The sequence below is a fragment of the Canis aureus genome, chromosome 28 (assembly GCF_053574225.1).
Source record: "Canis aureus isolate CA01 chromosome 28, VMU_Caureus_v.1.0, whole genome shotgun sequence".
Lineage (NCBI taxonomy): Eukaryota > Metazoa > Chordata > Mammalia > Carnivora > Canidae > Canis > Canis aureus.
The window spans coordinates 20,937,095-20,959,900 of record NC_135638.1 but is presented as its reverse complement, the minus strand read 5'-3'; the positions used below and the strand labels follow the sequence as shown (position 1 = coordinate 20,959,900).

The 22,806-nt window shown below is 37.0% G+C and overlaps 1 protein-coding gene across 1 annotated transcript in view; it reads right to left on the bottom strand.

The window, feature by feature from the left end:
- Positions 1–6,237: 6,237 nt before the first annotated feature.
- TRPA1 (transient receptor potential cation channel subfamily A member 1) overlaps positions 6,238–22,806 on the bottom strand; it is a 49,187-nt gene continuing 32,618 nt past the window's right edge. The window contains exons 18-27 of the mRNA XM_077876581.1: positions 21,524–21,594; positions 20,654–20,816; positions 19,786–19,875; positions 18,486–18,655; positions 16,763–16,892; positions 16,174–16,356; positions 13,237–13,305; positions 9,140–9,250; positions 7,403–7,500; positions 6,238–6,810 (exon numbers count right to left, since the gene is read on the bottom strand). Of these exons, the coding sequence (XP_077732707.1) occupies positions 6,606–6,810; positions 7,403–7,500; positions 9,140–9,250; positions 13,237–13,305; positions 16,174–16,356; positions 16,763–16,892; positions 18,486–18,655; positions 19,786–19,875; positions 20,654–20,816; positions 21,524–21,594 (1,290 nt within the window). The 3' untranslated portion in view covers positions 6,238–6,605. The remainder of the gene's footprint in view (positions 6,811–7,402; positions 7,501–9,139; positions 9,251–13,236; positions 13,306–16,173; positions 16,357–16,762; positions 16,893–18,485; positions 18,656–19,785; positions 19,876–20,653; positions 20,817–21,523; positions 21,595–22,806) is intronic.

The following is a 22,806-nucleotide window of genomic DNA, read 5'->3' as shown; positions in this document are numbered from 1 at the left end:
GGGGCTGACCACCAGATGGCGGTGCTCTGACTGCCACGGATCCACAGGGGTTCTGCTCCAGGGAGAAGGACAATTAGGCTTCACGTTTCTCATGCTATTTAAATTTGGATGGACAAACTTTTTGGCCAATTTATAATTGGGAAAGTTTTCCAAGTGACACTGGATGCTGGTAATTGCAAACATGTTTATAGGCAGCCTAATACTGCGGTTCTCCAGTACATTTCTGGTTCCTGTAGCACACTCTGGACTTGAAGGATAAAACTGCCTGGGTCCCCATGGTGAGGGGGAACTGACTCCGAGTCCCCCTTTGAAGACTGCAGTGTGGCTTGCTGGTTTCATTCCTTCGCAGGACCTAGCCTTTGTCTCCAGGGAGACACTTCCACGCATCACAGTATAAACTCAAGCCTGGCAGGTTGTGAAAGATTTTGTGTCTGCCTCGAGCATTCTGAAAGTAGAGATGTCTGCACTCTTCACCCCCCAACTCCTGGTTTTTCCCACCTTGATTTCCTCAGCTTTGGCTTCTTCAGAATCCGGGCTCTATAGTCTATACAGCATGTGGTTCTCAACTGACCTGTAGTGTTTTGTCTTTAATTTGCAGAGAGAAAAACAATCACCTTTGTTGAGTCACTTGATTCCTCTCTACCACCCAAAACACACACACACACACACACACACACACACACTCACTCTTCCCTCTCTTTGTGGAAGTCCTTAAGCAGAACTTAAGCTGCGGTTCCTGCTTTGCCCTGAAACCATGCCTACAGCACATGTTGATAAGAAATCTGCTGTTTTGGAAGAGTGGTTTCTGTGCGGCTGTGGGAGAGTTGATGGTATCCTAACAGGTTACTGAGCTTCAGTATTCAGTGTTGCTTCAAAATTAGATTATTGGAAGCTGGTTTGGAAGATGCAAGTGAAATCGTCTTTTAGGTCTTTCTGTCCATGAACCACAATAACCCTCCTCCCCTCCCTGTTCTTTCTTTTCTTCTCCATCAATTTAATAATAATAAATTTAATAATTTAATAACTTTCTCTTCTGAGACTTTTATTCTTCAATGTACTCATTTTTTTTTCAGATTTGGTTGGAGACAGGGAATAGATCTCCTTTAAGCTGCTACATACTCTGATTCACAAAGAAGTAGCATTTTATACACCTGGTTATTCTGTGTACTATTTATTGGCAGACTAAATAATGTAATGCTGTAACTGCAGTTGGAGTCTCTGTAAATCAGTACCAACATCCACCTTAGCCCTTGCAAGTGACCAATACATTTTAGTAGAGGAATGGGCAAAACCATATGTAATCGCCACTGTTGATTTTCCTGAGATTTAAAAAAACCAAACAAACAACCCTTTTGCACAAAACAGGTCTCTGTCAATGAGGTCTTCCCTTTGGGTTCAGTATCAATCACACCTCTAGGGGGCGCTGATTTTATTGTTGCCGTTAGTGGAATTGATGCTCAGTTGTCTTAAGCCTTCTTTCGCCTACTGAGAACAGGTGGCAAGGCTTGAGTGCTGTTTGGTGGGGAATCTACAGGTGGAAATTGCAAAGGGTGGCCTGCAGCTTCCTGTCTTGTCTCCCACTGAAGCTGTGCTTCCTTGAAAGCATGTTAATAATAAAGACATTAGTGCAAGAGACTCTTAAGTTAGAAGGTTCAGTTGTAACAGAATGAAGTTTAACCCATCATAAAGCTGCACAACAAACGGAACTGTGACAGTCCGTAGAATCAGAGACAAGTCCTCTGTCATTTGGCTCTGACTGCTTTTTAGAGACCATTTCCATAATGTCATCAGGAGGTGTTCTAGCTCTGATTCTTGCAGTTTCCCCGTAATTGCAACACAGCCAAGCAGGTGTTGCTCTGGAGGTTTCTGTGGCAGTCTTGGCACCTGGGATACCTTGGATTATGGAGTTATTGGCCCCACTGTCAAGCCCTGGGCCTGCATATGCTGCATACATTAAGTTAGATGTACTTGATAGGTTTTTTAAAACTCACTCTCTACCCTGGCCAATGATTATTTGTTTTGGAAGGACCCGAGTCATTTCCAGGCAGCCTTTTAAAATCTCATTCCCCTTAAAAATCAGCCTTTAAAATAAATCTGTGGTCCAAATGCATCTGGCAGATAGGAAAGATAACCTGGACAATTCCTATATGCACTAACATTTATATCTAGTCTTCAAATGATGTTTTATTTTCACTGTCTTCTTATACATCGCTATCATTTGAAATAGATATTCGACCCATGAAAGCTCTAAGTACATGGTGCCCTCTGTTTTAGTCATAGTAAACAAAGCAATTGGCCCATTTGAGTTTTTACAGCTTACAAAATGTCACTCATCTGAGAAGATAGTGATGTCATATCAAGCACATGAATGTAATTAGATTTGAGAAATTTTGGAATCAAACTGGGGGGAAAAATCTCAACTAGGATATGATAGCTGAGTTTTAAGATCATCCTTGTACAGTTCTTACATTTTTCAGCTTAGATAAAAATAGAAAAAAATGTTTAAATAAATAGCTGTTCTTCAGAACTTTGCAAATGATTTACTCTTCTGTAGTGGCTAGTATTTTTTGAGTGCTAATACTCAGAATAGTGCCAATTCACTATTCCAAGCGTTTTACCTGCAGGAACACACTTAACCATCAGCTCAATTCTATGAGGTTATCCCCACCTAACTAAGAGTTTAAGTTAAAGGGTTATCCCCACCTAACCAAGATCACACAGCTAGAAAGTTCTTTGACTTGGAGAGGCTTCAGAGCCTGCACACCTAATTTCATTATGCCTGCAGTGCCCTATGTCTCCTAATCTTCAATGCACTTACCTGTGAATGTTACGTTGCAAATATCTGCTCAGTGACCTTTCAAATATAGAGTCCCCAAGGGAAAAAAATTACCTTTTCCCTAATTTTTATTTAAGAGACAGGATAGCTTCATGATAAGAGCACGGCATCCAGAAGTAGACTTCTGAGGTCTCACCTCAGCACTGTGACTTTGGATAAGCTATTCTATCGAGAAGTGTCATGATTTCTTTCATAAAGCAAGGATGATTAATAAAATAGTCCCTACTACATAGGGTTGTTTTGAGAATCAAATGAGTTAATACATAGTGCTTAGAGCAGTACCTGATACACAGTAAATAATTCATAAGCCATCTCCTTGTTACTGTCATTTAACTGGCTCATATCAAAATGGTGAAAATGGTTGAACATACACAATGGTGGTGGTTTATCCTGACTAATGGAGAGTTAGTGTTCTGTTTGGTGATTTGAATCTGGGGCAAAAACAAAAATAAGGCAAAGTGCTATAATATATATTTTAGTTAGTTTTCTTTACATGTGAGGTTTTTATTGTAGTATACACTCCAGGATTTGTTTGGCTGGTAAGATCCAGAAGTACCGGGGAGTGCCGGCTTATATCTGAGGAAATTCCATAAGTAATCAGTATGACATGATCCTCTTTACCTCAGGTAAATCAGTTCTCTTAAACACACTGCAATAGCATTTATTGAGGTAGGTATTTTGCATGCATGATAATTTTCAATCCTACCAACACCATAGGGATATATACTCTTTATCACCATTTTAGACATGTGGAAACCTATCCAGAGTCACTCAGCCAATAGAGTTAGGATCACTATTAAGGTTCAAGTTGTCAAAAAAAAAAAAAAAAAAGGTTCAAGTTGTCTAATTGCAAAGCACAGACTTCACCCATGCTAGCCATAGTCAAAAAACATCATCATCATCATCAACAATAGGAGATGGAAATAGTTGAAAAGGCAAAAAAAAAGTGATATTTTAATGTTTCTTCCACCAAATAGAGGCAAACCTTTAAAGGATAAAGGTCAACAGAATAGGGACAATAAACTTTTCTGAGGCAGATTGAACCAGTTTTCTTGCAGTATCTTTCAGGCCTGTGATATTTATTGTTTTCACTGATTTTTATTATTAATTCGTATGTTGTATTCATTGACATCTGTTATGTGTAAGGGCCTGGGCTGGAAGCTACAAAGGATGAAAGGATGGAAAAAAAATAGGGTATAATTCTTTGTATCACTTGAGACTATCATCATCTGTCTTTGGGTGAATACCCAGTAGTGAAATTATTGGATCATATGGTATTTCTAATTTTGGGGGGAACCTCCATACTGTTTTCCACAGTGGTTGCACCAATTTACATTCTCACTAATAGTGCATAAAGGTTCTGTTTTCTCCACATCTTTGTCAACACTTGCTGTTTATTGTGTTTTTCATTTTAGTCATTCTGACAGGTGTATGATAATATCTCCTTGTGGTTTTGATTTGCATTTCCCCAATGATGAGTGATGTTGAGAATCTTTTCATGTGTCAGTTGGCCCTTTGTATGTCTTCTTTAGAGAAATGTCCATTCATAACTTCTGCCCATTTTTAAGCTGGATTATTTGCTTTTTGGGTGTTACGTTGTATCAGTTCCTTATATATTTCAGATACTAAATCTTTATTGGATATGTTATTTGCAAATATCTCCTCCCATTCTGTAGGCTGCCTTTTAGTTTTCTTGATTCTTTACTTTGCAGAAATGTTTTATTTTGATAGAGTCCCAATAGTTTATTTTTTGCCTTATTTTCTTGCCTTAGGAGATGTATTTAGAAAATCTTGCTAGGGCTGATGGCAGAGAAATTACTGCCTGTGCGCTCTCATATGATTTTTATGGTTTCAAGTCTCACATTTAGATCTTTAATGAATTTTGAATTTTTGTGTATGGTAAAAGAAAGTGGTCCAGTTTCATTCTTTTGCATATTGTCCAGTTTTCCCAGTACCATTTGCTAAAGAGATGTTTTCCCATTGTATATTCATTTTTCCTTTGTTGAGGATTAATTGGCTATATTATTGTGGGCTTACTTCTGGGTTTTCTGTTCTATTACATCGATCTTTGTGTCTAGTTTTGTGCCAATACCATACTGTTTTAATTACCACTCCTCTGTAATATAACTTGAAATCTGGAATAGTTATACCTCCAGGTTTTCAAGGTTGTTTTGGCTCTTATCTCTTGTGGTTTCATACAAATTTTAGAATTGTATGTTCTAGTTCTGTGAAAAATTCTATTGGTATTTTGATAGGAATTGCATTGACAGTACATTGCTTTGGATAGTATGGACATTTTAACATATTCTTCCAACCCATGGGCCTGGAGTGTCCTTTTTTTTCCTGCATCATCTTGAATTTCTTTCATCAATGTTTTATAGTCTTCAGAGTACAGGTCTTTCATCTTTTTTGGTTACATTTATTCCTAGAAAATTTATTGGTTTGGGTACAATTGTAAATGGGATTTTCTTAATTTCATTTTCTGTTGCTTCATTATTGTATAGAAATGGAACAGATTTCTGTACATTAATTTTGTACCCTGTGACTTCACTGAATTCATTTATCAGTTGTAGTAATTTTTTGGTGGAATCTTTATGGTTTTCTATATATAGTATCATAGAATCTGCAAATAATGAGAGTGGCATTTTTTCCTTATCAATGTGGACACCTTTTATTTTTGTCTGTAGTCTAATTGTTGTGGCTAGGATTCCAGTATTGTGTTGAATAAAAGTGGTGAGATTTGATATCTTTGTCTTGCTCCTGACCTTAGGAGAAAGGCTCTGTTTTTCACCATGGAGTATGACATTTGCTGTGGATATTTCATATAAGACCTACTTTACAGAGGGTTTTTATTATGAATGTATGTTATACTTTGTGAAATACTTTTTTGGGACTTATTGAAATGATCATATGGTTCTTATACTTTCTCTTATTGATGTGATGTATCATGTCGATTGTTTGGAAAATACTGAACCACCCTTGCATCCTGGCTATAAATCCCATTTGATTGTGGTGTATGATTTTTTAAAATGTGTTGTTGGATTCAGTTTGCTAATATTTTGCTGAGGATTTATGTTCATTAGAGATATTGGAATGTAGTTCTCTTTTTTTTGTAGTGTCTTTCTCTGGTTCCATATTTGATGGAAGCATTTTTACAAATCTCAAAAAACTTAAATGCAATAAAAAAACTCACACAACATACACATAAATAACATATACTATCTGTAGCTATACTAAAATTCATGCATGCCATAGGGTCTATTAATTTGGGTCTCAACTCAAAGTGACTTTAGGTGTGTCAGGAGCAGCAAGAAGGGTGTGGCAATTTTTTATAATTAGGATGGAGTACACAGTGTTCTACTTACAGGTCCTTCCAATGCAAAAACAAAAATACCAAATAGTAAAACTTAATATAATACTTTATTGTCTAATGCATTATACATTATATAATTATCAAGCAGAAATCCAGTATTGACATTTGTATTGTAGTTTAACAGTTAACATTTACTAGTCCTTGTTAAAATTTATGTTCCAACAAATTAGTTTTATACCCAAATAATGAGAAGTGGAGTGCAACTTGAACTTACTAGGCGTAGTAACTGGCATAAAATATGAATAAAGACATAGTTTAAAAGAATGTAGAAACCATCATTTCACACGTAGTGAAATAATCATATTTCTACTTTTTCCTCACTCTTTCCAAACTGGGAATGAGACTCAATGGGTCAGTCAAGCCACGCTCCACAGGAAGCACCACTGCAGGCTAATGCTAAGGGCAGTGTGTCTTTGCCTTTACTGCTTTCAACACAGAATTCCACCTGCTATTCCTTTGTTCCAGCTGCTCTTTTTTAAACCTATCTTGAAAAGAACTATGGTTATCTTCATCTTCTGTCTCAGAGATGATTTCCATCTTCTGAATGATGAGTTTAATAAGCTCATGCTGTTTTTCCAGAAGAGAAGTGAGATCCTTCAGCCTAAAAGGATATACAAATCTTGTGAATTTATCATCAACTAATTTTTCAGTCTATGAGTGCAGAAAGGCCTAGGTTACTAGAAGTGTTCTATACAGCAGAGGGGCTGTTCTCAGGTCATAGCTTCATGGTAGTCATAATCTTTCTCAGCAATACATATTTTTAAAGTGTTCTTCCTCAGGTTGCACTGTTGATTCTTGGTTAGTTTATCTTTATTCAAATTTTAAAGATTAAAATGGTATTGCACAGAAAGATTAAGTGGCTTGCTCGAGGTCCTAGAGTAAGTAGTTGAATAGGGCTTTAAATTCAGTTAAATTCATTCTAAAGCCCTCATGCTTAACTACTCTACACTATATAGCTCTAGGAATCCTCAGAATCTTTCAAAGCTTTGATGAATGAATTCAGATTGGTGAATTGTACCAAATAAGCTGTTGGGCCTAAAAAATTTCTCATGATTCTCAATATACTAGGACATCAGTCAATGAAAGTATGACTTAATATATGAAGTAAACACAAACATACCACACAACCTGACAGTATATATTATTTAAAAGTTTTAGGTTTTTCAAATACAGACAAAATGAAAAATACATACCGATATTTCTGTTTTGATATTTCTATTTCTAGAGAGGTGTCAACATTTGGAATTTCCTGTCTTGCCTCTTTGGTGTAAAAAATGAAATGAAATATACGCTGTAGGATAAGAGATTAATAGTTACTCAGGTTGAACTCAGTTCAGGAACTATTTCTTGAATGTGTGCCATGATTCAGCTACCGAGCCAGGTATGCTAGCTAGCACCACAAATATTCTAGGACATAGCTATGGCCCTCAAGGAGCTCACAATCTGTTGAGAGAAACCTATTATCAAGAGCTATAAAACAAAATCATATATATAATAATAAAGGATAGTACAAGATGTATGGATAGTGTAGGAGGAGGAGGAAACTGGAGCAGAGGATCGTTTATGAAAATGTGTAATTGAATCATCTTACATTTTCTCATGAAAAATGCCCATCATAAGTGGTGGTATTCCATATAGGACTAGCTGTTCTTTCTCTTAAAACTTCCCTGCACCATTATCCAACACAATTGAATTTCCCATAAGTTTCTGAAATGCTATTTTAATATATATTTTTAAAATTTACTGTCTTTTAAACCTCTGGCAGACTGGAAAAGGCCAAGGAAAAATGTGAAATGACCAAGAATGAGCCAATTATAGGAGTCCAGGCAAGAGAAGAGGACAGCTCACACAGACCACCCAGGAGGCCTATGGGAGGCTCCCTAAACATGGGAATGACTGGATATGAGGGGCCAAGAAAGGGAAAAGAGACATCAAGGATGACATTTTGCACAAGCAACTGAATGGTGTTGACATTAATTGAAATAAGAAACTTTGGAGAGGAAAGAGGCTTCTTTATTCTTTCCCTACAAGGGGAGTGAAACACAGGAGGAGTGAAAATTGTGAGTTTCTTTTGCATGAGTTTGTTTTGAATTTGCAGAATTTGAGATACCTTTAAGACATACCGGTGAAGATGTTATGTATCTACCAGTGTAGATAGTTGGACATAGGAGCCTGGAATGCAAAGGGAGCTTTAGGCTACAGAATCAACTGCTCAGTCTTCTGTGTTTTAGGAGTAGTTGCAACCATGGATATGAGTGAAATTAAACAGGGAAATAATGGAGTTAGAAAAAGCCTAGGCTGATACTCAGATTGACTTTATCATTTTATGAATACACAGTAAAAAATTAATGTGCAGAGAACTCAGAATATTCATAGAGGAGGGAGCCCAGGCATGGTCAGGACTGGCATCCATTACTTCTGACTTTTAATACAGTCCCTTTCTCATTATAATGCAATAGCTTTGTTTAGTCTCTGACAACTAGTATATTTTCTATAGTGTACATTTCCCACATATCCGCATGTGTGTATATACGTATCCAAGTGTATGTAACCATGTGCTCCATATATGTAAGTGGTATGTGACTATAAAAAACAGAAAAGGTATATCTACACTGTAAAAAAAGATACAGGGCATGGCTGATCCAGCCATCCACCCATGGGCTATCACAGGGGTGTGGTACATACTTCAGGGCTGTGAATGAGCCACTAGGAAGAACAAAATTAATGTCTCCCTCCCACTGCCCATAACTTTCTCACTTTCTCACTTTCTCATGTGATAATCATGCACTTTGTTTTTTAAATCACAGTTAATTCTTTTCCATAGGCACAGTGACTCAAAGTCTATACAAGGGTACGCTTACAGATAACACAATGAATGAATGTCAAGCAGTATCATGTGATTTATGCTGATATTTTTCACATGTACTTACTAATAACCCTGTACATCTGGGTCTGTTGGGGTACACGACGATGGACTTCTGATCTACTTTGCGTAGGAACCAGAGTGGCAGCTTCTTCTCTAAGCTGGTATGAAGTTCCACCTAAGGGACAGTTTAGATTTACTGAGAGGAATCATTAATATGCATCTAGAATTTTTATATGACACAGAAGCAATCATTAGTAGAGCAAACTAAAAGCTGACTCATGTGTTCTGTTTTAGGTACAGGCAGCAGGGCTGGCCAGCCTCCCTGTCTCCCACCTCATCCACTGACAAGACAGTGGCAGCAATCTGCAGTTGGGGAAACTGTTTAAAGAAGAAATTCAATTTAAGTGAGATGTTCACTGGTCATAGACTGTGACTGACAGTGGGCCTACAGGAATAAAACTTTGTCCGTATTCTGGGGCATTACACTACAAAATGCACACAACTGGGATGTGTGGTTGGTATGAATGTGCACTGGTGCGGGAGAGGAAGCAGCGCTTAGATGGAGGAAAACGACAGGAAGCAGTGAAAGGATTACAACTGGCACATCTACAAGTACTCTATCAATTTTTCATGGCTGTGCTATCTGGGGCAAAATGGCTTATTCATGACAGATCTTGAATATAATTTCTATTTTCAGAGACAATCTTTTGTCTCATTTAATGGATTTATCTTGAATTGATATTTAGTTTAATTTTCAACTTTTCTTTTTGTTTGCCAAATTTATCTTCTACTCTTTTTTTCTTATAGTCCTTTGTCTCTGTTGCCATGTAGTTGAGTTCTCCAAGACCATAGGCTTTTTTATATATGGGCGTGTAAGTGGTTTATATCCACAAATGGTGAAATGGTTAACAACTTCCCTGACCACCTGTTTAGAACTCTGACCCATCTCCCACATAACATACTCTGTATCTTTTTTCCCTATTTTCATAGCATTTCCGCTACTTCATGTGCTATATATTAGTTCCAGTTTCAAGAGCAGCTATGTTTTCTTGTATTTTATTAACACCACCAATTAGGTATTTTCTTTGAGTTTCTATAATAAATAATTTCCAAGGTTCCTTTTTCCCTCAGGTCTTAAGGACAACATTCCTTTCCCCTTGCAATATACATTTTTTTTCAGAGGTCACACATTATCATTTGCTTACTCAAACTTGATTGAAAAAGATTTATTTAAGCCTAGTGTTTGCCAACAGACAAAGCACACGATAAGTCTTAACCTTGTTCACTTTCTACATAGGATTTGCCAGATTTTCCTTCTCAAATAAATATCCTGGGAAGGATGGCCAGCAGAGCCTCAAGTCCAAGCTTGGTCTAGTAGACCCACGGACTGTGGCTCCTCTGGACTAAGGGAGCATCTTCACCCTTTCTAACTGGTGGGTTTTCCATATTGAAGGTAATTTTGTGGTGTGCATGATGTACATAAGTGTATATAGTGTCTATAGCTGCCAGCCTGTACTGGAAGTGGAGGTATTAAACAGCTCCAAGCCCCCCCCCAAACATTCACAACTCCTGTCCTTGAGGAACTGTTACATCTCCCAGCATGCAGCATCCCAGGAACCTTTCTGCCCCGATGTAGGTTTGAGATGATTTTGGAGAAGACTAAATGTCCCTCTGTGAAATGTGCTGCTGCCTGTCTCCTCGGGCCCCAGGTCTGATGTGGCCTCCAATTAGGGTTGTAGGTATAACATAGAGTTTTACATGGATGAAGAGATTTGCTTAAAAAATAACTTCAGGGAAATAAGAGAATGACTTCCTGATTTTCTCGTCAATGTTCTTCATAATCTAAAACTAGGAAGATAACATAGGAGCAATTGTTCTGCCCATTTCCTTTACAGGCTTTTGCACTATTGTGTTTCAGGGAAGAGATCAAATCTAATATTGAATTGTGCTTTTCATATCAACGCTACTGACCCTGTAGTAGAGTGGGCTTCCCCCAGATGTCTATGTAGTATTATTGCTTCTGTTCATTTATTTACTTTCCTTGATCTCTCCAAGAGTTATTAGTTATGAAGTACTGCTGACATGCCTGCAAAGACGTTTATACATCTCTTTTCCTCTCCTCATCCACCTACCCAGAGTCCTGCACTCCATCTTTGTTACAGTAATAACTGGTCAGTTAGCTCTTCCTTCCTGTAATCTTTCCCCACTAAATCAAGAACATAACAGGTCACCTTAAACACCACTTTCATTTTGTTCCCATTATTTGGAAGAGCTGATAATAACTTCCCACTTACTAACAACATAATTTGAAGCCCTTCCATCATTTACTGCCCTTCCTTTCAAAGCAAAAGGTTTCTGGATGGCTTGGTCAATAGAGTGGGACTCTAGATCTCAGGGTTGTTGAGTTTGTAGAGTGAGACTCTAGATCTCAGGTTGGGTGTAGAGATTACTCAAAAACATCTTTAAGGGATCCCTGGGTGGTGCAGTGGTTTGGCGCCTGCCTTTGGCCCAGGGCGCGATCCTGGAGACCCGGGATCGAATCCCACGTCGGGCTCCCAGTGCATGGAGCCTGCTTCTCCCTCTGCCTATGTCTCTGCCTCTCTCTCTCTCTCTCTGTGTGACTATCATAAATAAATGAAAATTTAAAAAAATCTTTAAAAACAACAAAGCTAAGGTTTTCCTTTGTTTGCTACTTTTTAATAAAGCTCTCTATCAATTTAAGCAGCCTTAGTACCCTCTAAGGAGCCATCCTTCCAGGCCATGTGGCCTTTCACCCTTCCTTAGCCACTTCTTATTCTGCCTTCAGCCCTTTGCTCCTGCTGGGTCCTGCCTTTTGGACTGGCCTTGCTGCTCTTCTAAATCCCATCTTTCAGTGTCCATCTCACATGCCAACTCTTTCATGTAGCATTTCCTTAACTGCGTTGGCATTTATTTTCTGTACCTAACATTTTAACCATTTAATTTATATATTTTTGTTCTTTAAATGTGCCAAACCCTCTGTATAATATATGGCTTAGTCACAGAAAATAAGAGTTTAAGGATGGTTCTAAGCTGATTTTAATATTTTATACTCTGTTTAGTTGATATGGTCTCTGATTAGACTTATTTATTAAAGTCAGTATAAATTGTACTGTGTTCCACACATATCATGTACTAGAACAGTTTTTTTAGAGATAAACATATGTTAATGTATAGCTGAATGAGTAAGAGAGAAGAAAGCAGCATGACAAAAGTGAAGAGGATAAAGTTAAATCTTACCATGACTTATTCTTTTTCTTGAACTGGCCTAAATTTCTAAATGTGCATGTTCAACTGGTCATCAGTATTTTTATTTAATTTTTTATGATTTTTTAAAAGATTTTATTTATTTATTCATGAGAGAGAGCGAGAAAGGCAGAGACACAGGCAGAGGGAGAAGCAGTCTCCATGCAGGGAGCCTGACGTGGGACTCGATCCTGGGACTCCAGGATCTGGCCCTGGGCTGAAGGCTGTGCTAAACCTCTGAGCCACCCAGGCTGCCCGGTTATCAATATTTTTAAAGCATCAAATATTCCCATTCAAATATGAAATTTAAAGATAATGCAGTAAGAGCATAGAAAGTTTTTCATTGTGTAACAGGTAAGTACCTCATATGATTCAATAGCCAAGGACCTACCCAGAAGCCTCTGACTAGCAAATTTTACATTGAATGGTCTACAAATATGTAAGAATTGCGACAAATGAACAAAACCTCATGGATGTGGTTAACACTTCAATATAACCCATGATGTGTGACTCTTGCAATGCTATAGCTAGAAGATCAGTAGCTCCTTGCAACAGATGGGCTGTGATAGGACAATACCTCACACTGGTGACGTTCCTATGATATTCTTATTTAGCAGCTAGCCACCTGGTGGGCCACATGTTAACATTAAAAGAGGCTCAGATAATTTCTCAGTTTCTCTGCTAAGATTGTTCTAGGAAAATTTCTTCATCATTTGTGATTCTTTGACAACAGGTATACCAGAGAACATGCACAATAGGTACTCTATGCTGTGGTGTTTCTCATCACTGACAAAATATCAGTTTTAAATAATTGTTCACAGAAATCAGCTATTCTTATACATGAATAATTAAGATGGGGCTAATTTCATTCTGTTTTAAAATAAATACAGTACTTACCTGCATAGCAATCCTCTTCAATAATGCATGCTTCTGGACCTCTGCAATGTCACCAACTGCCAAACCAATCTGAAGTAAAACACAGCATTGAGTCATTACCAGTTTAATGGCTCACCTAAAAATGCACTAAGATCTCTGGCTGAATGGAGGGAGTTAGGATGTAATTGCATAGTAGTGGCCTCAACACACATTGCTAACACATCTTGCAGAAAACTGCAAAGCCTGTATACCTTGGTAACAATGGTAGGCACATTGGTGGATTCAGTAATCCTAAGTGTTATCGTAAAAAATTAAGTACCCAAATTAATCTGAAATTCATTTTAATTTAAAATAAAAATATGTTCTTTTGGAGATGACAGGGGTAATAATGATATCAAATGCCATTAGGGTAGCCATGCAAGATGGTTGCAAACTCCAGGAATTTAGCATCTTGTTTACCTGAATGCCATGGGTAAACAAGAGTGACTTAACAACGTAGAAAAGTTAAATGGTAAACGGAGGCAATGCAGGAATGTATACCTTACATATGTTTGGCAGGAAAGGTACACTACAAGGGTGGGTGTGGTTTTGGTAAAAACAAACAGTAACTCTGTCTAGAAATCCACGGCTTCGTAGAATTAGGTGGGGGGAAGTTGTCAGCTCAGTTCTACTCAATCCAAGTTAAATCAGCTTACTTACATTAGCTGATTCCTATTTGATAGGCAGGCAGTACCTATCTATGCTGAACCAGCCTCCCGGATGGTGATGCTCTCAAAAAGCTTGAAGTCAAGTAAACTCCATGAGAGAAGGGCTCTGTCTGTCCAAGTCACTACTGTATGCCCAGTGCTTAGAACCATGTGGAACACATAGTAGGTATACAATGTAGCGACTGAGTGCATGAATAAGTGGCGAAAGAGTATATGCTGGGGTACACCAACTAGCACTAAGAACCATGTATGGTGTGTAAGTAGGCTTTACTTGGCAGGATAATGATTTTTAATTCAGAAGCCTTGACATTGACATTCTCTCTATAGTTTATATCAGCCTCCATCAAAACCAGCTATATCATACCTGCTGCTTCACACATTTAAGTTACTTCCCTAGGATCTGAAGACCTGTGATCTGATGAGTCATAGAGTAGATAAATTTCTAATATTTAATAGTAGCTAACACTTAATGCTTATCATATGCCAAACCCTGTTTTAAGTGCTTTTGTATTAGCTTATTTCATCCTCACAACAACCTAGGAAGTAGGTTTTATGTTTTTTTTTTCTGATTTGTGTCCTCAAAACTATGAAAACACCCTAAATTGGATGCCCAATTCAGACTAGGGTGATGGCAGGGGGCGGGGGGTGTAGGGGGTGTGGTTAAGAAAGTCTACCTAGGAGAGATACTGCTTGAGCCGAGTGTTGAGAGCTTAGAAAGAGCCCAAAGTGGGAGGCCTTGCAGGAAAAGTAGCAGTTTATGTGGGGCCCAGAAGACACAAAAGTCTGGCACACTCAGTGAACATTCATGGTGCATGTCTGGGTAAATCCTGCCAACAGTGGGAAGCTGGGTAAGAATCTGGGTAAGATCCAGATCATGAGAACGCTTGCATGCCATGCTGATGGATTTAGACTGAATTGAAGAGTCCTAGGGGCAAAAAAAGATGAAAAAGCCACTGACAGGTCCAGCTTTTCCTTATCAGAACATCACTGTGGTGACAATTTTCAGGAAGGATTAGATAGAGAAGTAAGACAAGACAGAATGTTCAGGCTACTGCAGTAATATGGATGAGGAACTATGAGGGCATAAGCAAATATTTACCTTACATTAATGAGGGCGTAGGAGGCAAATATTTACCATAAGAAGTGAGGAGAGGAGAGGGCTGAATTCTAGAGTATCTTCCAATGATCTGAGTCAGATGACTAGGAGGTGCTACTGAGAGGCAGCAGCCGAGTTTAAAGGAAAGAAAACATTGACAGTCCTGGCTCTGTTGGTCTGGGATGTGCAGGTGGAGATGGGACCAATGTGTACCCATTGGCCAAATCCACTTCTAGATAATTATCTTCCAAAACGTAAGTGATGCTAAGAGAAGAATGTGGGCTTTATGTCATTCTTTATTATTCTTAGTGCTATCCTTTACTTTTCTAGGTCATCAAAATAAAACTCTGGAGTTGTATTAAGTGAATCAAAACATTAAGTAGTTTTTTTTTCTTTTTAAAAACATTGAATAGCACAATCCCTGGTGCATAGTCAACTCAGTAAAAGTGTATTGAAAGTGTGCATACATAAATGAATAAGGAAAAAAACATGTACTGTAATATCAGCTTGGGCATCCCATGGGCCTGGTGTGTACTTCTGCCTCATTGGCCAACATGCTCATGGCTGGAGCAGGTTCTCTGTGAAGGGCATGCTCATGTATGCTGAGGATTTTCAGGCTGTAACTGGTTTAGAGATGGTACCTGAATGCCACCGATGCCCTCTTCCCCATTTGAATCTCTGGTCAATGAGAAGTTTAAAGGCAGAGATGAGGTTATAATCCTTCATCCCACCAAGGTCTCTGCCCAACCTCTGACCTCCATTCCAAACCTAGAGCAGTACACACCATCTTTGTTTCCTTGTTCTGCTTTGTAGTTCCTCACAGCATTTATCATCCCCATGACATATTTATTTACTACTTCATGACCAGTTTATAATGTAAGTACTGGGTATTGGTCTATTCACCACTGTTTCCCAGCACCTGGATCACTGTCTGGATTCATCCTAAGTATATGCTAAGTGAATGCATCTTTGCATCCCCTGGGCCTCATGCTGTGCCTGGTACACCCCAGGCACTAAATGAATGTTGAATGAATATATTTTATAATAGTCTCTTTTTCCTTTCATGAAGGGAGATTAAGAAGGCTAAGAATAATTATCATGGCTAAAAGCCCCCAAATGATCAACAAACAGAAAATACAAGAATAAATTACTTACAAGTAAATTCATGAGCACAATTGGGACAAACATTGTGAAGGCAATAAGTTGTGTAAAGGAAAGAACTGGATATGCCAATTCATTTCTCAAAAAAGGCTCTAAGAAGGCATCACGATAATTAATATCTCCTAGCATCATGGTGAAGGTCTGGATTATGGAAAGCAATGGAGAGCTGAAAGCATCCTGAGAAAAGACAGTAAGATAAAAATGAAATGCAAAATGCATATAATGAAAAACTATTTCCTGAAGGATAATGATAAAAATCATATTTAAAATACTTTTTTTTTAATTCACAGGACTATAGCTACTGCAAGTGATAAGAACTACTAATAAACTGGTGATAAAGTCATCAAAAAAAGATCTTTTCTGCATCTATAACAAACCATCATGCATTATAAACTTTTTGACAATGGAAAAAAGTCATTTAGTTAGACAAAATTTTTTCCTGCAAAAAATCATTTGAAGGCTATTTTATCAGATAAAAAATTGTTATGTTACTACTGATTTCCTAGGGTATTCAGATTTAAGTAAAAATATGTATTCCCAATATTGACATTAGCACAACCAACTCCTGACACAGCTGCCTCACCTGCAAACTCAGGAGAACATAAAAGCTGAGGCCAAAAGCCAGAAGAAGGAAGACAAACACGACCGTAGACCTCAATAAAGTTTTCATAATTACCTCCAACATAACAATGAAAATGCCACAATTTTCAAATCTAGGAAAAAATAAAAATTATACATTCACTTTTCTGGCCAAACCATATTTCATTCAGTGTCAATATTTATCATGCACTAGGTTCTACAGATGAGTAACTGAGGCCAGTTACTTTCAAAAAAGGAGACATGAGAAATCATAAATAGTTGTCTTATTTTCAAACTGTTTGTCGAACAGCTTTGTTTCTTTTTGTTTCTTGTTAATGTTTATCTTTGACTATTTGACCACTAGGCATCACTTCAAACAAAGTAGGAGTGGAAAATCTTCCCAAGTGCCATCAAAGCTTGATAAAGGGATCCTAGAGATGAGTTATATGATGCACCCAGTGGAGACTCTATATGAACTCATGTACCTGAAGGGCACATGCATGTGATGTACATTCACCATGTTCAGGGCCTCCTGAGCTTTCCTTTTTTCTCTCTCAGAAACAAACATTGTGAAATGTTTGAGTAGATAATGCATGTGTCATCTAGCCACCAATTTGGACATTTCCTTTGGTAAAGACAACTTGTTAAAGGGGGAATCACAAGACTTTAAAGCTGACAGGGACTTTAGCTTTTAGAGGTCTCAGAAACTAAGTTCCCAAAAGATGTCCGGTAATTTTTTTTTTTTTGATGTCCGGTAATTCACTAAGGTCACTCATAATGACAAAGCCAAGAGAGTGGCAGCACCTGGACTTGCCTTGAGGCCTCCTGACTTCCAGGCCACTGCTCTTCCCACCATATCATGTCCTTTCCAAAGGGCTGGGCTCAACCCCACAGCACTGTGCTTGGAACACAGCAATGCAGGTGATATGATAGGAAAAGCATGGTCTCTAGGGTTAGTACTCATTTTACTTGGGTAAAATGGCTACATCTTGACTTAAACTGAGATCCTGGGAAAGTTACTTGACTTAGCCCTTATCATCATCTTTTATATAGTGTGAGTAATAACATGTACCTCTTATTATTGTAAAGACTCTATGAAATAACAGTTAACATCAGCAAGTGTGGGAAGTAAGGGAACTTAGTCCTTTTTTCCCTCCTCTAGAATTAGATGTTTTTGAGATTTTCTCTTCTATCACTATTATTCCCATACCTATCACTTCATTTTTATTTTTTTAATCTAAAGTAAATGCTTAGCAAATAATACCAAGTAAAACCAAAAATAGCTAATACTTTTATTTCCATTTACTCCCAATATTTAATATAGATTTGTCAAGACCAATAGTTTTGACCTGGGGTAATTTTGCCACTCAGAAGATACCTGACAATATCCGGATACATTTTTTGTTGTCACGTGGTGAGGGGGTGCTACAGATTATCTAGTGAGTAGAAGCCAGGGATGCTGCTAAACATTCTACAATGCACAGGACATCCCCCTCACAACAAAAAAATATCTAGTCCCAAATTTCAGTAGTGTCAAGGTTAAGAAATCCTGATCTACACTCTGAACTCCAAACCTCCTTTCCCTTTTCCTTAATAGTATATAAAAGCTATCTTCACAGTCTTAATTAGAAAAGGAATAAGCCAATTATAAATTTATGGTACTTATAATAGTACTTTTAATATTAAAAATACCTAAGGGATATAGAAGTTATTCAAGCTGGCTTTACCTCTGAAGATACAATAAGAAGTTCATCCAGTAGAAGTATATAGCAATTGCTCCACATTGCCACTGCACATAAGCTGGTATACCAATGAATAAGGGTAACACAAAAATGATGCTTGTTGTGTAGATAATCCATTCAACTGCATTGGCCTGATCCAACATATAATTCCTTTTCTGAGGGTGAAAAGAATTCAGAATTACCACATGCAGAGACCAAGACCTGGCATCTTATGGATGTCATTTCCTATTCTTAAAGATTTCATATTCTGGACATCAAATATCCTATAGAGGTGACCATTTCATTATCAATAAAAAATGTAGAGACCAACTAACTCTGTTAGAGAAATCATATAACTTTACAGTTTTACTTTAGACTGTAATCTGTAAAAAATGAAAATTATGAGAAGAATAATATGCCCTAGATCATTTAAGCTAAAATGAAAACAATACAGTCTCTCAGAATTGTGACAATTTACTGCAAGTACACACCACACCTAAATAGACATGCATATATATATCTATATAGATATATATAGATATATATATATATACACTTCAATGTAGTGTTTCAAATATGAAGCACTGAATCATTAACATTCTTTAACATGGATATTAACGTCCTTATGTAACAAAATAAATTTTCACATAATATGAGGTATTGTATAAAAGATATCTTATAAAAAGATGCACAAAAAATAAAAAATAATAAGACTTTAAACTGAGAAATAAAAGATTGATGCCATTTATTAACCAAAGTAAGGACCTGTAGATAATTCACATAATTCTTGGTTCACCCATTGAAAAAAAAGGTATGAAGTAAAATTATGCTATAAAGAGTTCCCAAATTTTATTATAACTTGAAATTTTATCCAATAAAGAAAAGCCTTATTAAGAAAGGAATTCGAAGAATAACCCATTTGAAATGGAGTTATGGACCAAGTAAATAGTTACATTCAAGAGTATCAAATTCAAAATCTCTTATGTTAGTAAAATATCTAACTCTTATCAGAGAAAAGACAGAAAAGGCATTCATAAGCTCATTTGTAACTAAACAGACCCTTATGGACTAAAAACCAGAACATCTTTACTTCAGATTTATCAAATAGGCATCATCTAATGCAAGAGTCTATCTAAAATCATGTGATTTCTACAGTTGAAAAGTTTATGCTTGGTATTTCTAATCTACCCATTTGTCAAGTTATGTGATTTTATTCTGACATATACTGCCTCATATATAGTTTAGCAATTTAGGTTCTGCATATTAAAATACTTGCAACTTTAGAGATATAAAATGTATTGTGTACCTGTTGGAAGATTTGGGTCACTTCTTTGCAGTATCCAAATATACTGGATAAAAAAACTAAAATCATACAAACTTTTATAGAATATGAGTTCTGAAACAAAAAAGTATAAAGCAAACAATTATGAATGATATCAAAACAACACTTAAGCTTCTTCATAATTTCCACTATAAAATGTTTACTTTTTCTTCTGCTTCACTCCTACATACTGTTCATATTTGCTTTAAGCAGAAAATTACTGTGATACCAATATAAAGACAACTCATACTCATTTCATAATGTCCTTTTTTAAGGGAGGTTCAAAACTTACCACACAAATTTTAAAAGAATATGAATCTGTAGACCTATGTAAAAAAAATTTTTTTTACTATGGTAAAATACACATAAAATTTACTATTTTAAAAGTTTTACATGTACATTTACATTTCAAAATGTATAATTTTGAGGCATTAAGTACAGTCACTATGTTATGCAACCACCACAACTACCCATCATCCTCTAGCTCCGTAATTCTTCATCACCCCCAAACACAAACTCTATATCCACTAAGAACCACTCCCTCTCCCTAAATCCTGACAGCCACAAATCTGCTTTTTGTAGACCTATTTTAAAGCTTTATACTTCAGCATTAAAGCTAGCATCTCATACATATCATGTCTCTTTAATTTACAAACTCAATTATTGACTTATTTATTTATATTCCCTCTCATTCCATGAAGGATATCAGGAGAAATTGTTCATATATGAATTCTACAGTCCATTTATAATAATCAAAGTCCTGATATTTCAGATTATGCAGCATTTCTAAGAAAAAAAACATACTTTTGATCATCTTTTAAAAAGTTGAAATACGAAGGCCAATCAAAAATACCTTGGTGTCTAATATTTCTGAGTGATCAGTAGTTTCATTGATGATTCCAGTTGAGTTGAAAGCCATACCTGGCTTTATACTGACAACAAGAAAGGTCATAGGCAGGAGACCAAGACAGTAAGATCCTAGGTTCATAATATGGGCTCTAAAACCATAAGCCAACCTATAAAAATAAACCAATTTATTTCAACCAAAAATATTTACATAAGATAACCTGTGGAAAAAGTAGTTGTAATCTCTCTCAGAAATCTATTTGGTACATTCATTGATCTTTAGAACCAAGATCTTCAAATTCACCTTTTTTCATTTTTATAAAAGGAATCTCAACTTCCCAGAAAATCATGACTTGCTGAAATCTCTCACCAACTAATGGAAGAACAGAGACTTAAGCTCATATTTTCTAACTTCCACATTATTTGCTCTTTCTAGGTGCCTCTCTCACTTCACTGTGCTCTAAGATGCAAGGCCTAGGAGTGCTTCCACCCCCAAAATATTTAATGTCAAACAACAGTATTTTTAATTTTTTTAAGATTTTATTTATTTATTCAAGAGAGAGACACACACACAGAGAGAGAGAGAGAGAGAGAGAGGCAGAGACACAGGCAGAGGGAGAAGCAGGCTCCATGCAGGGAGCCCGACGTGGGACTTGATCCTGGGACTCCAGGATCAAGCCCTGGGCTGAAGGTGGCGCTAAACCGCTGGGCCACTCAGGCTGCCCATAACAACAGCATTTTCAATACCAAGATTTGCCTTTGACACATTTTTTTTTCAAAGTATAAAACATTAATAAAATCTAAACATAATTATTTAGAAGACTTTAAGCAAACTCAAGGGAGGTATTATTAAAAAGAATTACTACTTAATACCTACCATTTCATAAGTAAGTATTCTTTACACACAGGATGGTTGAGAAGCTCTATGCGGTTATGTTGTACCATTGCCTGAGAAATAAGGAAAGATCAATAAAAATAAACCTATTAAACTATTAAGTACAAACCAAGCTTTTTGTTTTCTGGTTTTATAACTTTAATATTATAAAAGTAACATTTGTCCATGAAAAATTTGAAAACTTAAAAATTATATTAAGAATGCATATTAAAAAAACAAATTAGAATCATTTTATACAGATGCAGTTATTTGTCTCTTTCGATTTCTTACTAATTGAGATAGAAGAATTATTTTTCTCTTATACAGTTACAACCAGAAAAGGTATATTAAAGATAAATAAGCAAGAGCTACACTTTTATTCTTCCCTTGAACTCAGGATTGTCTTTCTAGAAAAAATTTAAATAGTAGAATACACATAGTCATTAATATCATTTGTACATTACTAAGTTTTCACATATTACTGGGAACTAATAGTTTCTATTCCCCCAAAAAATTTTAGAGTTTCAGAGGGACAGAGAGAGAGGGAGAGAAAGAATCTTAAACAGGCTCCATGTCCAGTGCGGAGTCCAGTGCAGGGCTCGATCTCACAATCCTGAGATCATGACCTGAGCCAAAATCAAGAGAAGGACGTTCAACCAGCTGAGCTACCCAGGAGTCCCCAAATTAATTTTTAATTATTCAAGCAATACAGAGTAAGTGATGTCAGTAAGATAGCAGAACAGGGTGTCCCAGGCTCTCCATACCCATGGGGAGAAGAGACATCAACTTAATATCTGGACCAACTGCCTTTGTGAGAAATAAAGAAACTAGTTAAGTTCCTGCACCCCAAGTGAGCCTGTAGCCAAAAAGAACCACATCAAAGACAGTAGGAAAATTCATGGCATTTACTCGCCATAGCCCCTCCTCTAGCACCGAGCAGTGAGATCAAGAGAAAATGCCCAACTCCTGGCTTCCCTCTGAGGAGGAAAGAGAGGCATGGAATGTTCTAACTTCGTAGGGAGCTGCCCAAGGGACTGGTTTTCGTCTTGCCTGAATCTAAGCACTGACAGGTCCATCTAGTGTATGCAATAATTTCCCATGACAGACCAGCTATACATCCAGAAGAACCCCACTCAACTCAGTTATAATAAGGAGAAGTTTGTCATGTTACTAAGGTACTATTTAATCATGCCAAAAGCCATCCACTAAGTGTGTTTATTCAAGCAAACCTTTTTTATATAAATTATTCTGAGTTCTATGTTATATAAAGTCTATTACTTTTTAGA